This window comes from Lampris incognitus, chromosome 2 (assembly GCF_029633865.1).
Source record: "Lampris incognitus isolate fLamInc1 chromosome 2, fLamInc1.hap2, whole genome shotgun sequence".
NCBI lineage: Eukaryota > Metazoa > Chordata > Actinopteri > Lampriformes > Lampridae > Lampris > Lampris incognitus.
In genome coordinates, this window is record NC_079212.1 from 144,549,111 (window position 1) to 144,564,464 (window position 15,354).

Sequence of the window (15,354 nt, forward strand, 5' to 3'; positions counted from 1 at the left end):
CGACTCCACATCCAGGACAGCCTGAAATCACTTAATGCTGTATACTTAATTTGGGAGGGGAAATTGAGTCAGTGGTCTCTCAAAATGGAATGCTGAAGGACAGTTCAGGGGCCTAACGTGTATGTTTTCATTTTGAAGACCGTTCTAGCACGTGTGTTTTCATTTTGAAGGTCATTCTAACACGTGTGTTTTCATTTTGAAGACCGTTCTAACACATATATTTTCATTTTAAAGGTCATTCTAACACGTATGTTTTCATTTTGAAGACCGTTCTAACACGTATGTTTTCATTTTGAAGACCGTTCTAACATGTATGTTTTCATTTTGAAGACCGTTCTAGCACGTATGTTTTCATTTTGAAGACCGTTCTAACACGTGTTTTCATTTTGAAGACCGTTCTAACGTATGTTTTCGTTTTGAAGACCGTTCTAACACGTATGTTTTCATTTTGAAGGTCATTCTAACACGTATGTTTTCATTTTGAAGACCGTTCTAGCACGTGTGTTTTCATTTTGAAGGTCATTCTAGTACGTGTGTTTTCATTTTGAAGACCGTTCTAACACGTATGTTTTCATTTTGAAGACCGTTCTAACACGTATGTTTTCATTTTGAAGACCGTTCTAACACGTGTTTTCATTTTGAAGACCGTTCTAACACGTATGTTTTCATTTTGAAGACCGTTCTAACACGTATGTTTTCATTTTGAAGACCGTTCTAACACGTGTTTTCATTTTGAAGACCGTTCTAGCACGTATGTTTTTATTTTGAAGACCGTTCTAACACTTATGTTTTCATTTTGAAGGTCATTCTAGCACGTGTGTTTTCATTTTGAAGACCGTTCTAACACATATGTTTTCATTTTGAGGACAGTTCTAACACATATGTTTTCATTTTGAAGACAGTTCTAACACATATGTTTTCATTTTGAAGACCGTTCTAACACGTGTTTTCATTTTGAAGACCGTTCTTATACATATGTTTTCATTTTGAAGACTGTTCTAACACGTGTTTTCATTCTGAAGACCGTTCTAACATGTATGTTTTCATTTTGAAGACAGTTCTAACACGTATGTTTTCATTTTTAAGACAGTTCTAACACGTATGTTTTCATTTTGAAGACCGTTCTAACACGTGTTTTCATTTTGAAGACCGTTCTTATACATATGTTTTCATTTTGAAGACTGTTCTAACACGTGTTTTCATTCTGAAGACCGTTCTAACATGTATGTTTTCATTTTGAAGACAGTTCTAACACGTATGTTTTCATTTTTAAGACAGTTCTAACACGTATGTTTTCATTTTGAAGACCGTTCTAACACGTGTTTTCATTCTGAAGACCGTTCTAACATGTATGTTTTCATTTTGAAGACAGTTCTAACACGTATGTTTTCATTTTTAAGACCATTCTAACATGTATGTTTTCATTTTGAAGACCGTTCTTTGAGAAAGGTTCTGTTTCCATCACAAAGTACAGTGAAGACAGACAGAAAGGGCTGGAGGAGAGTTTGAGATTTCAATTTGACCCAAGCTTGGTTCACTCACAAACCCTTCTATTTTCATTTTGGCCTTTCGGTGGCGCTCTTACCTGGAGTCGGGTACAGTAAGCTATTACTACTACTATTATTACACAGTTCCTTAACGCTAGAATGACCGGGATTTCACTCCTACCTAAAACGACCATGGGCGGTCAAAATGACCACCGGTTTTGGGCATCTGGGCAGCGTAGCGGTCTATTCTGTAGCCTATCAACATTGTGATCGCCGGTTCAAATCCCCGTGTTACCTCTAGCTTGGTTGGACATCCCCACAGACACAATTGGCCGTGTCTGCGGGTGGAAAGACGGATGTTGGTGTGTGTCTTGGTTGCTGCACTAGCACCTGCTCTGGTCGGTCAGGGTGCCTGTTTGGGGGGGAGAGGGAACTGGGGGGAATAGCGTGATCCTCCCACACACTACGTCCCTCTGGTGAATCTCCTCACTGTCAGGTGAAAAGAAGCGGCTGGCGACTCCACATGTATCAGAGGAGACGTGGTAGTCTGCAGCCCTCCCCAGATCGGCAGAGGGGGTGGAGCAGCGACCGGAATGGCTTGGAAGATTGGAGTAATTGGATGGGTAGAATTGGGGAGGAAAAGTGGGACCCCCCCCCCTCCAAAAAAAAAAAAAAAATTGACGGCCGGTTTTTAAACTCTACATTCTGTCAAGATAAATACCCAGTTGAGATATTAATGCATTACATATGTTAGTTTGTCTGTTATGAAACTAACTGACACCAAAATTAAGACTTTAACAACTTTAATACTATTTTTCAAACAATTTAAAATGGCCGCTGTCCAACGCCTGTAAATACTGCAGCGCCTCGGTGGTAGTCATGGTGCGCCTGTAACGGCGTCTGTAACCAGACATGTTGGAAATAATCAAAAATCAAGTTTACACTATTTCTCTGCACTGGAGGACGCTAGTGTGTTTCTAGGTCAGAGCAACGAACTTCACGCAGGAAATGACGTCACCAACACACGTCATAAATACTGACATGGCACGCAAATTATGCCCGGTCATGGTCGTTTTTAGGCCACAGTTTTAGGTCATGGTGACTGCTCATGGTCTTTTTAGGTAGATCTTATCCTAACTTTTTGTGCAGTTGATCTAAAACTCATTTTAATGCAAATATATGCAGTGTTAGGAGCATTCAGAGGGCGGCAGGTCTATTTTCTTTTTTTTTCACAAAGTTATTAAACATTGAAAATGCAAAACGGTCACAATGACCGGCTTGGCTGTTGTGGTGTTAATGGTTGGGCGGGTGCACTGGGCCTGGGCATGTGGTCGGTGGTCTCCACCTGGTTCTGTCAGGTTTCCTAAGTTGTTGGGATTGTGTTCTGGTTTGTCTCTGGGGTTACAGATCTGTTCTCTGCGTCTTCTTCCTGTCATTTAATTTAACCAGTGATTCTTCTCATGGTATATGAATTAAAACACAGATGTTGTTCCACCGTTCATCATGTTTAGACTATGAAAGAATGTACCCTTCGGCTGGTGAGTTTGTGTGGTTAGTAGCCACTGTGGGGTTCTTGTTCTGTTCTGTAAACTTATAGATGGCTAGTAAAATGCCATTTTGGGATAAAGTAAACATTCAAGGCTGAAAAGAGTTAAATAGGAAAATGGTTAAATTTGGAAGGTTTACCGGCCACTGTGGTCTTGGGGGGGGGGGGGGGGCGCACTATGTGGTCACATGACATTGTTGCTCCTTCTCTCTGTCGGCCCAGTAGAGGAGCCTGTGGAGGACACACAGAATCGGCAGGAGTATGAGACCCAGGAGGATGAGGACACGGATACTGATGGTGGTGCTGGTGATGAAGAGGAGGATGACGGTAGTTAGCCTGGTCACTGTGACCGAAATGGGGACGTGGGTCTGTTTTTAATCACGGTGGTGGTCTTCTACAGCCAACGGGTTCCTCTTATAACCCAGAAGCGGTGTTAAACATTGCTTCAAAATTAAAGCCTCAGCATGTTTTTTTTTTTTTTTAATGAATTTACCAAATTTAATTTACCATGGAAATTGGGCTGGGAAATTATACGAGTAAAAAAAATAAGTAATCTGGCAGCACATGGGTGGGTGGACAGCTTGCAATTTGGGTTTGGTTTTTACTTTTCTTTTTTTTTTAACAAAGGAGTTGGAATATGCTGCACTACAGGAGTGACCCTTGACCTTGCAGGGGTCTAATAATCTAGATTGTCACAGTTGCGTAACTATTTGTGAATCTTATGTCATGGATTTGGGGGTGGCACGGCGGCGCAGTGGTTAGTGCGGTCGCCTCACAGCAAGAAGGTCCTGGGTTCGAGCCCCAGGGTAGTCCAACCTTGGGGGTCGTCCTCTGTGTGGAGTTGCATGTTCTCCCCGTGTCTGTGTGGGTTTCCTCCGGTTGCTCCGGTTTCCCGCCACAGTCCGAAGACATGTAGGTCAGGTGAATCGGCTGTACTAAATTGTCCCTAGGTGTGTGTGTGTGTGTGTGTGTGTGTGTGTGTGTGTGTGTGGTGGGGGGGTGGGGCTGGGATGGTCTGGTGGCCTGTCCAGGGTGTCTCACCACCTGCTGCCCAATGACTGCTGGGACAGGCTCCAGCATCCCTGCGACCCTGGGTAGGATAAGCGGTTTGGATAATGGATGGATATTGGAATGGTTTGGATAATGGATGGATATTGGAATGGTTTGGATAATGGATGGATATTGGAATGGTTTGGATAATGGATGGATATTGGAATGGTTTGGATACTGGATGGATATTGGAATGTTTTGGATAATGGATGGATATTGGAATGGTTTGGATAATGGATGGATATTGGAATGGTTTGGATAATGGATGGATATTGGAATGGTTTGGATACTGGATGGATATTGGAATGGTTTGGATAATGGATGGATATTGGAATGGTTTGGATAATGGATGGATATTGGAATGGTTTGGATAATGGATGGATATTGGGCTATCCAAATAAAATTGACTTGACTTGACTTGTATAGGAGCAGTGGCTGTAACAGAAAGATTTAATAACTGACTTAAAAGGTGATACAGATTTTGTTGTTTTAATGGTTGTATTGGTTATTATAATGGTTGTAATGGTTATTATAATGGTTGTAATAGTTGCTGGTGTTGGTTCTGGGGAGCCGGGCTTCGGGAACAGCTGCAGTAATAGAAGACCTCTCAAGACTGTGTGAACAACAGAAGTAGCAGACAAGGCAACAGGCCCGGGCTTAAAGTCCATTCACATCTAGCGGCACCATTATGTGTCAGCCTGTCCTTAGCTCTGTCAGCCTGTTTCTGGCTCTGTCAGCATGTTTCTAGGCCTGTCTGCGGCTCTGTCAGTCTGTGTCTGGATTCGTCAGCCTGTCTGTGGCTCTTGTCAGTCATTTTCTGGTTCTGTCAGGATGTTTCTAGGCCCGTCTGTGGGTCTGTCAGCATGTTTCTGGGTGTGTGTCTGTGGCTCTGCCTGCCTGCCTGTCTGTCTGGTGCAGAGTTTAGAGCAGCTAGTTGCTCTGACTGACAAGAACGCCGGCTCTTATATCTGCTCCATCTACCTGTCTGCTTTTCCTGTCTGTCTGTTCAGTCTGCCCGTCTCCGTCGTCCTCTGTTTCTATAAGCACGTATCCACCAGGAGCCTCGCTGGCTACTTTTCTTGTCCTGCCTTTGTTCAATGTTAACAAGAGGTTGGTGCTTCAAGTTGAAACCAGTGTGATGATTATGGTTGAAATGCATTAAAAGTAGGAGAAAAAGAGTTCCGGCCAGCTTGTATTGGTCTCCTTGCAGCGGTATTAGCCACATTCACCATGTCCCACAAGCCCCTGTGTTGAGTGGCTAAACCAGAAGAAAATGAAGTAGAGGGTGTTATTCTTCTCTCTAAATGTTAACCTACCAGTCATCTTATCACTCCATCCTTCTCTATCAATGTGCTGCTATCATTACAGTACTATTTCTCACTTCATCTTTCTTCGCCCATCTTTCCTTTTGTCGTCCTTCCTGTTGATCGCCACCTCTCTCCATCTGCCTATCCATCTCTCTCTCTCTCTCTCTCTCTAAAAATAATAATCCTAGTAATGCTAGCTCTCTGTTTCTGTCTGTCAGACAACTGTCATGTAAACAACAGCGGCGGAGACTGCACTAGAATCCAACAGTTGATTCAATGTCCGCGTGAGTACTGTACCACTCCTGTACTACTATATCACCTCTCTCTCCCCCTCTCCCTCCTTTTGTACTCCATCTATCGCGGGTTGCTTACATTGGCTGAACTGAGAGCACTGAGCAGGTGTTACGTCTTGTTCTATGGCAGCGGTACACGCTCACAGCCAGGACACCCGACAGACAGAAATGCCAGACCCGTGTATGGTGGGAGCTCCAGAGACTTTAGTTCGCCGATATATCTGTCATTCTCGCCAAGTGCAGTGGGGTGGGGTTGGAAATCCAACCCAACTCCATGTCAAAACTTCAGTCTTGTCTCAATTTCAGCATTACAGCTCACCGCTTACTGACTGGAATTTTACTTCTTCAAGGAAGCGTGCTACTCTTTCGTTTGGTATCCTACGTCCTGGATGGAATTGTATGTGTTGCCCTGGCAGCAAATTGAATGTTCTACCAGGGTCTGTAGAAGTAGTATTGGCGCCTGGGCGGTTTAAGTGGGCGTTTCTGAATCTGGTCACAGCTGATTGGCTGGTTCTCTGCCACTCCTCAGGCATTACCAGTTGAGCCACGACCCCTCACTGCCTGGGCCCTCAGCATGCTGCTTGCAAGACTTCTCCCTGGACAGGTTTACTAACCATGAAGCTTCTGTCTTTGCCTTTTGATTTCAGGTTCTCTCCCTTTGGTGTTAGCTCTGTCCGTTAGCCCACGTGCAGTTTGCCTGGGTTCACACTGCCGGCATCTACCTATAATAAAGCATTTTGTTTACAAAGATGAGCTCAAGCACCCATTGTCGAAGTCCTCCTTTATCCATTGAACCTGAGTCAACCAGCTCTTAATGAACATCATACAGTAGGAATTTAATAGTTGTTTTCTCTAAATCTGTGCTGTTGGCAGGCTTAGCACACAACAAGCTAAGCTAAGCAGATATGAGCTTGGCTAGTACTTGGATGGGAGACCTCCCGGGAAAATGAGTTGCTGCCAGCAATGGTGTTGGTGGGCCAGTAGGGGGCAGTCTTCCCTCTGGTCCTAATAGAAATAACAAATATCAAATCCCAATGTCCCAGTGCAGTGACGGGGACACTGTGCTGTAGGAGGTGCCGTCCTTCGGATGAGACGTTAAACAGAGGTCCTGACTCACTGTGGTCATTAAAGATTCCACAGTGCTTATCGTAAAGAGTAGGGGTTCCCCGGTATCCTGGCAAAATTCCCAACCTGGCTGTCTCCATCTGGCTACCTAATCACCCCCCATGTGACTGGCTAAATTCTACCTCTCCACCTCAAGCTGATGTGTGGTTAGCGTTCTGAACAAAATGGCTGCCATGCATCACCCAGGTGGGTACTACACATTGGTGGTGGTTGAGGTGAGTTTCCCCCTTCAACGTGAAGCATTTCGGGTATCTAGAAAAGCGCTACATAAATGTAATGATTATTATTATTAACACAGGGAATTTGTATGTCAATGCGTCCGAGAGAGAATGAATCTGCAGATGGAGTTCAGTTTCAGGCCGCTGCAAATGCGAATTCGTGCAGCCATCTTCCCACACCGGAAGCGGGAGAGAAGGATGTAATCAGGGAGTGTGTGAGGAAGATGTTAGCAGTGTGTATGTGAAGTGTCCACCTGTGAGTGCACAGGATTAATCCCAATATATTCCGGCGTCTGAGATCTGCGACTTATCGTAGTGCCTCCGAGCAGCAGACAGGCTCTGCAGCCACCCGCGGGCCCTGCAGACACCCCACGACCAAGAGAACGGCCAGAGCCCAAAACACAGCAACTCCAGAGGAATACCGAGCCAACGGAGCGGGGCTAGGAGCCCTGAGAGCAACACCCCTGAGGAACACCAAATCAATCCCCAATCACACAAGCCAGGCCCGCATCCCTGAGGCGTACACCCAACACCCAGGCACAAGGCACACCCGCAGGTGTGAGACCTGAGCCACGGACAGCAAGTACAGACTTCCGGCCCGGAGCCAGGCCCGTCAACCAACATACCGATGCACCGCCAGGACTGTCCACCCACGCCCATTGTAGAGGTTAAGACCGCCGCTGAGTAGACGCCCCACCGGCCACACACACCGAGAATACACCCACGTCGCCGAATACATCCGACCCAGGCCACCTAACAGCAACTCCCTACCCCTTGGGGCAGACAGGGCCCCTTACAGACAGCCGGACATGTGGTCCTCCCATCATCCCTCACACCCGCGGCACCCATCACCGAAAAACCATAGATTCTTTTCATATAAAACCCTGGTTTCTCACGCAACAAGTAACGAGAACATCCCCCCCCCGCCCTTTTCTCCAATTGTACTTCGCCAATTACCCCACTCTACCGAGCCATCCCAGTCGCTGCTCCACCCCCTCTGCTGATCCGGGGAGGGCTGCAGACTACCACATGCCTCCTGCAATACATGTGGAGTCGCCAGCCGCTTCTTTTCACCTGACAGTGAGGAGTTTCACCAGGGGGACGTAGTGTGTGGGAGGATCATGCTATTCCCCCCAGTTCCCCACTCCCACCCTATAAGGACTGACCAGAGGAGGCGCTAGTGAAGCGACCAGGAGACATATCTACATCCGGCTTCCCACCCGCAGACACGGCCAATTGTGTCCGTAGGGACGCCCGACCAAGCCGGAGGTAACACGGGGATTCGAACTGGTGATCCCCGTGTTGGTAGGCAACGGAATAGACCGCCACGCTACCCGGACGCCTCAACCAGAACATACTTTACCATTTCCAGCAGCTGGAACAGACAGCAAGACCTGATCTTTTTATTTTTTTTATTTTTTCCCTCCAAACTGTTTCTCAGAGCAGCTTGGTGGAAGTGACTCTAAGTGTGTAGGTGGAAGTGTGTAGGTGTAAGCAGGACTTTGACAATGGCTGTGTCTGTACTAACCAGCTCACACCGGCATACAACCATGGGAAGTTGGTGTCCGCACGGTTGTGGGTTGAAGTCCTTGTGATACAGGCATGTTGTGCATTTTCCTCTTGAAGTGAAAGTTTCTCTCCTCTTCATCCCACAGCCGTGAAGCAGCTGAAGGAGGCGGTCGGGTCTTCAATTCACAAACTGGCTCACTTTGACGGTAAGAGCTACACTGTTTGTGTGTGTGTGTGTGTGTGTGTATGTGTTCAACAAATGCCAGCTGAACTGCTGGCATTTGTTGATGACCTTCTGCACAAAGCACTTACAGTTGCTGCCCTACTGGTGTCTGCAGTGTGGGTTGTGTTGCACGGAATTGTGTCACTGTAATGATTTATAAGTATTATTTTGTCCTTGTAACTATTATGTTTCTTTTGTTCCTATATATCTTTAAATCTTCATTTTAAAGTGTATTTTCTAGGGTTGTAACCGTACACAAAAATCACGGTTTGGTCTGTACCTCGGTTTTGAACTCACGGTTTGATACATTTGGGGTAAAAGAAACAAAACATAAAATTATTTATTTATTACTAAATAGTGGTTTGCTGAACAAACTATGGCAACCGGCTGCAAAATGCTAATAAAAAAGTAAAATGTACTTAAAAGTAAATCGAAATAAAGATTATCTCAAATAAATAAGAACATAGCGTTACACACCTAGCTGTATCGTTACACACCTAGCTGTAGCGTTACACACCTAGCTGTAGTGTTACACACCTATCTAGCGTTACACATCTATCTGTACCTAGCTGTAGCGTTACACACCTAGCTGTAGCATTACACATCTATCTGTACCTAGCTGTAGCGTTACACACCTAGCTGCAGTGTTACACACCTAGCTGCAGTGTTACACACCTAGCTGTAGTGTTACACACCTAGCTGTATCGTTACACACCTAGCTGTAGCGTTACACACCTAGCTGTAGTGTTACACACCTATCTAGCGTTACACATCTATCTGTACCTAGCTGTAGCGTTACACACCTAGCTGTAGCGTTGCACATCTATCTGTACCTAGCTGCAGCGTTACACACCTAGCTGCAGTGTTACACACCTAGCTGCAGTGTTACACACCTAGCTGTAGCGTTACACACCTAGTGTCTGCACGGTGTCAGTAGGAACTTGCACCCTAATGCTACGTTAAGACCAAAGGCGGCGAGAATTTTTTGGGCGGCGCGAATGCATGCAAAGTCAATGGGAGGAGGCGAATGGGCGGAATAATTCGCGGCGAAATTACGGGCGGTGCGAATTGGGCGAATCGAGCGACAAACGCGCCTTCGCGGGAGTTCAAAAATGTCCAACTCGGGCGAAGATTTCGCCAGGCGATAGCCAATCACCTTCAAGTAGGGTTAGAACCCGCTTTCATGTTGGGAAAGAATACACGCCCCCTACCCGGAATTCCGGTGAAATTCGCCAAGCTGGGCACGTCTCCGGTTTATGCTATGAACCCAAACCGAACGCTGACGCCGGCTTCGGCGGCGCAAGTTGATATAAAGCAGAGCCACCGCAACTGATCTCTGTCGCTCATCCGTGATGATCACAAGTAAACACAAACTGCTCGTGTGTGGTATTTGTTGTGTGCGGTCTAGCAAACTTGCTAGCAGCGTCGGTGTAACTAGACTGCTTGTTGTGACGTCAACACAGCGAATTCGCGTTCTGTTCGAACACACCTGGCGGAGCTGGCGGCCAAACACGGGCGAACAAAGCGGCGCCAACTCTCTCGCCGTCTTTGGTCTGAACGTAGCATTAGATTTTAATTTTACAGTGCAGCCTGCTTCTGCACACATAAAGGACTTGATCACGAGACCGACATGGAAAATAAACCCAGAATAAGAATTTTGTGTGTGTCTGTGTGTGTGTGTGTGTGTGTGTGTGTGTGTGTGTGTGTGTGTGTGTGTGTGTGTTCGTGCGTGTGCAGAAGTGATAGACGCCCACCTCCAGAATAACCAGACAGCAGAAGATGACAGCCTGGCCAGCCCTGACCGACTTAAAGGTAGAGAGCGCACGCACGCACACGCACACACACACACACACACACATGCCACAGACACACACATCCACACATTGTGTGTTGCTTCCAGATGCACAGTGCAGTTTGTCGTTTTGAAACTTTTGTTAAAACAAATGAGACTCTCCTGACTCTTCTTGTCCTCACCCTCCCGCTGTAGAGATCACAGTCTAAATTGGGTTCATCACACCACACGCAGTCTCAAACACACACACACACACACATGAACACACCCACACAAACAATCCCACGCACAAACAAACATACTTGTACAAAAATATACAAACCAGCTCTGCTGTGTGTCAATAAACAAATGCACATAGACCAGGGGTGCCCACTACGTCGATGGTGATCGACCGGTAGATCGCGAAGTCAGTGCTGGTAGATCTCAATGACATTCCAAAAAAACTTTTTTTCCCAAGACATTAGCCTATCATCTGTCCTCCATTTGGCATTTGCCTTTTGATTGACGTAAAGGACGGCCAGTCTGCTGTTGCCTAAAACCAAAGATTCTAGAGCGGAACCTAAAACTTTGTTACATTAGGTTACCATAACAACAAGAGCCCTTCTCTAACGTACCTTGAAGTTCACATGCCCACAACGTGAGCTAACGCAGAACTGCATCAAGCTAGCTAGTTCAACTCTCTAAAAAAAAAATTCTACTAAAAAGTGAAACAAAACAAAAATGAGTGGGGGAGCCGGACCTAGCAAGAAACCAAAAACCTACCATTTCCATGTGGAATGGGAGGAGGACTTTTTTTTTCACCATGTCTTATTCCCAATGCGTTTGTCTCCTCTGTCAGTCTAGCATTGCTATCCCAAAAAAAGGAAATGTGGAGAGGCACTTTCGAACTGCTCATAAAAACTATGACAATGACCGAAAAGCGAGCTGAGAAAGAGAAAGGTGAGGGAACTAAAATCGCAGTTAATCGCCCAGCAGTCACTTTTCCCGCAGCTGCATTCAAAGGCAAAGGCAGCCACCGAAGCATCTTTACGGGTGAGTCACTCCATCATTAAGCATAAGAAGGCCTTCCAAGATGGAGAGATGCTGAAAGAGGCCTTCCTTGAGGCAGCAGATTCGTTGTTTCGGGACTTTAAAAACAAATCAGAAATAATATCTTCAATCAAAGCTCTCCAGTTATCAAGAGATTCCGTCACAAGGCGCTGTGAAGGGATGGGCGGTGATTTGACACAGCAGCTTTGGAGGGACATCGTGGACTGCGAGTGTTTCTCGCTATGGACATCAGTGATACGGCCCAATTGTGCATTGTCATTCGCATGGTGTTTCAAGATATGACCGCAAAAGAGGAGCTGTTAACAATACTACCCATGAAGGAAGACACGCGGGGAGAGGACATTTTTCAGATCTTCAAAAACTCTGTGGATAAAACCCAGCTCCCAGTGTGTAAACTGGTGTCAATCACCCCGGACGGTGCGCCTGCTATGGTGGGACACTCCAATGGATTTATTGCCAAGTGCAGGGAGGACGATGCTTTCCCTGACTTCCTTAATTACCATTGCATAATACACCAACAAGCATTATGCGCAAAAATGCTAGACATGAAAGAGATCATGGATGTGGCAACCAAACCCGCCTGTTCTACTCGAGCGAGGTCTCTTCAAAGAGGGTTGTTTGGTACACATTTGGAAGAGGCCGACTGTAACTACTCTGACCTCTTGCTACACACTGACGTGAGAAGGCTTAGTAGAGGGAGATTCTTGCAGAGATTTCGAGAGCTCTGTCCGGAGATTAAGGAGTTTCTCCTTATCACTAAACATGCGGAACACAAGCAACTTAATGACAATCAGTGGCTGCTAGACTTGGCGTTTTTAACTGATTCAACCAACATGTTGAACGAGCTTAACTTAGAGCTGCAAGGAAAAGACAAAAGCGTGGTAAACATGATCAGCTCAGTTAACGCTTTCAAACGGAAAATGCAACTTCTGTCCTCAAAGTTGCAGCGCCGTGATTTGGGAAACTCGCGAAACCTGGCAGCAGAGCTGGAGAAGCAAGGGAGGGCGTGTGCACAACAGTGCACGCTACACAGAGCAGATTGAAAATGTCCGGTCAGACTTTGACAAACGGTTTCAAGACTTTGCTTTGCTCGAGCCAATCGCTACATTTATGTGCTACCCATTTGGGGAAGATACAGAGGTGGATTCCCTCGCCTCAAAAATGGCAAGACTGTTTCACCTGAACTCATCTGCAGTGGAGGATGAGATGCTGACAGTACAGGCTGACATTCAGCTTAAGTCCAGGGCGCATGGAGAGTTTTGGAACTTACTTACAGAGGACAAGTACCCAAACATGAGGAAATGCGTAACCTCCTTGACGGCATTATTCGGCTCTACTTATTTGTGTGAGTCAGCCTTTTCTCACATGAAGATTATCAAGTCCAAATACCGTTCCACCATGACAGATGATCATTTGGAGGCCTGCTTGAGGCTGGCTACCAACAGCTACTGTCCGAACTATGCAACTCTGTCTGACTCCCTCCAGGGCAGGTCATCCTCAGAGTAGAGAGGTAGAGACCACAAATCTATTTACCACAGCTGTAAAGGTTCATGCAGTGATGCAATTTCAACATAGTGTAGTAGCAAATGCTTGGTGTGATTATTGCCTGTGTAAGGTTCAATATAAATGCAAATCCATTGCAATACTGTATATGTAACACAACGTGTATATAAATACACACACTGCATATAAATGTTCATATGTATGTAAAACATGTACTGAGTATTTTTATTATTATTTTTAATATGAGTAGATCATTTTGACCTGGTCATTTTAAAAGTAGCTCACGAGTCAAAAAATTGTGGGCACCCCTGACATAGACACACCAGAGAGGCATGTGCAGTCAGACGGAGCAAGTCCTGGTCACATTAGGATGCTCTGTACTGTACTGTACTGCACTGCACTGCACTGCACTGCACTGCACTGTACTGTACTGTACTGGGCAGCACAGTGGCGCGGTGGTTTGCGCGGTCACCTCACAGTAAGAAGGTCCTGGGTTCGAGCCCCGGGGTAGTCCAACCTTGGGAGTTGTCCCGGATGGTCTTCTGTGTGGAGTTTGCATGTTCTCCCCGTGTCTGCGTGGGTTTCCTCCCACAGTCCAAAGACATGTAGGTCAGGTGACTCAGCCGTGCTAAATTGTCCCTAGGTGTGTCTGTGTGTGTTTGTGAAGGCTTGTCTTGTCTGTTGATGTGTGGAATGACAGCATGCACAGGATCAAACCATTGTGTGACACAAAACAGATCCTGTGCCTGGCTTTAAGCCCCCCATCAGTGGTACATTCCTCCCCTGGCTCACCCCCCTGACTAAATGTGTGTGTGTGTGTGTGTGTGTGTGTGTGTGTGTGTGTGTGTGTGTGTGTGCGCCCACAGAGAATCCAATGGATGCTAAAGAGTCGGATATGTCGGACACTCTGAGTCCCACCAAGGACCGCAGCAGTGACGATACTTCAGGTAACACACACACACACACAGAAATCTGATAACATCAACAGCCTAAAAAAAAGAAGCAGGATGTGTGTGTGTGTGTGTATGTGTGTGTGTGTGAGGTGTTGGTGAGGGAGTTTGCCCCTCCCGTTTATCATCTTAATTTTTAAATCTTTTATTTCCATACACCGTCCACACAGTGTGTAGATAAGTCTTGTGTAAAGGAGCATCAGGAGTTGTGTTGACACAATCCTCACTGCAGTCATGAGTCAGCCTGTTGCATTTCAAATGAGGAGACACATACCACTTTGTACTGACGTTTATATACCAAACATCTATCCATCTCTCTCTCTCTGTCTGTCTCTCTCTCTCTCTGTCTGTCTGTCTGTCTGTCTGTCTGTCTGTCTGTCTGTCTGTCTGTCTGTCTGTCTCTCTCAGTTCAGTTCAAAGGGCTTTATTGGCATGAACGTTTTAAAAACATTGCCAAAGCATCAAAGTGCAGTTTGGAGAGTACACAATAACACTAATAATGAACATTAACACAACATTATACCCATCAATATGTCTCACTTTCTCTGTCTCTCTCTGTCTCTATCTCTCTGTCTGTCTCTCCGTCTCTCTCTCTGTGTCTGTCTGTCTCTCTCTGTGTCTCTGTCTGCCTGTCTCTCTCTGTCTGTCTGTCTCTTTGTCTGTCTCGCTCTCTGTTTCTCTCTGTCTCTAGCTGTCCGTCTGTCTGTCTGGCTGTCTGTCTCTCTGTCTGTCTGTCTCACTCTCTCTGTTTGTTTCTCTCTGTCTCTCTGTGTCTCTTTGTTTCTGTGTCTCTGTGTTTGTCTCTCACGCTCTCTCTCTCTCTCTCTCTCTCTCTCTCTCTCTCTCTCTCTCTCTCTCTCTCTCTCTCTCTCTCTCTCGCTCTGTCTGTCTCTCTCTATCTGCTAGCTGACCAGTCATCAGTAGTTTGGTGTCAGAGGATTGTCAGTTTGTTGTTGGTCTAAATCCCAGCTGACAGTCTCCTGTGTTCAGCTGCTGTTGACTTTTAAGGCAGTCACCACCGAGCAGCTTTTGTGAGCCCTGTTTCATAACGAGCACGCCCGGTTCTTCATCTCAGGGTTTGCACGAGTAAATTCGGAAACCTGAAGGTTGTTGTGTTCCTTTAACCTACTGACAAGTGTGCTGAGATGGGGCAACTGTTGTGTTTTATTACTGTAAAGGTCAGGGCTCTGTTCAAAAATTATTTTTGTGGAGGGGATGTCCGGGTGGCGTGGCGGTCTATTCCATTGCCTACCAACACGGGGATCGCCGGTTCGAATCCCCGTGTTACCTCCGGCTTTGTC

The 15,354-nt window shown here is 46.1% G+C and overlaps 1 protein-coding gene across 4 annotated transcripts in view; it reads left to right on the forward strand.

Moving 5' to 3' along the window:
- Window positions 1-15,354, forward strand: part of slmapa (sarcolemma associated protein a) — a 62,423-nt gene that overhangs the window by 19,402 nt on the left and 27,667 nt on the right. For 2 of the 4 annotated variants that reach the window (XM_056302028.1, XM_056302036.1), the window contains exons 10-14: window positions 3,256-3,360; window positions 5,609-5,674; window positions 8,682-8,741; window positions 10,496-10,570; window positions 13,970-14,050. In XM_056302028.1, the coding sequence (XP_056158003.1) occupies window positions 3,256-3,360; window positions 5,609-5,674; window positions 8,682-8,741; window positions 10,496-10,570; window positions 13,970-14,050 (387 nt within the window). The remainder of the gene's footprint in view (window positions 1-3,255; window positions 3,361-5,608; window positions 5,675-8,681; window positions 8,742-10,495; window positions 10,571-13,969; window positions 14,051-15,354) is intronic. The other 2 variants (XM_056302038.1, XM_056302039.1) reach the window with 2 other exon arrangements.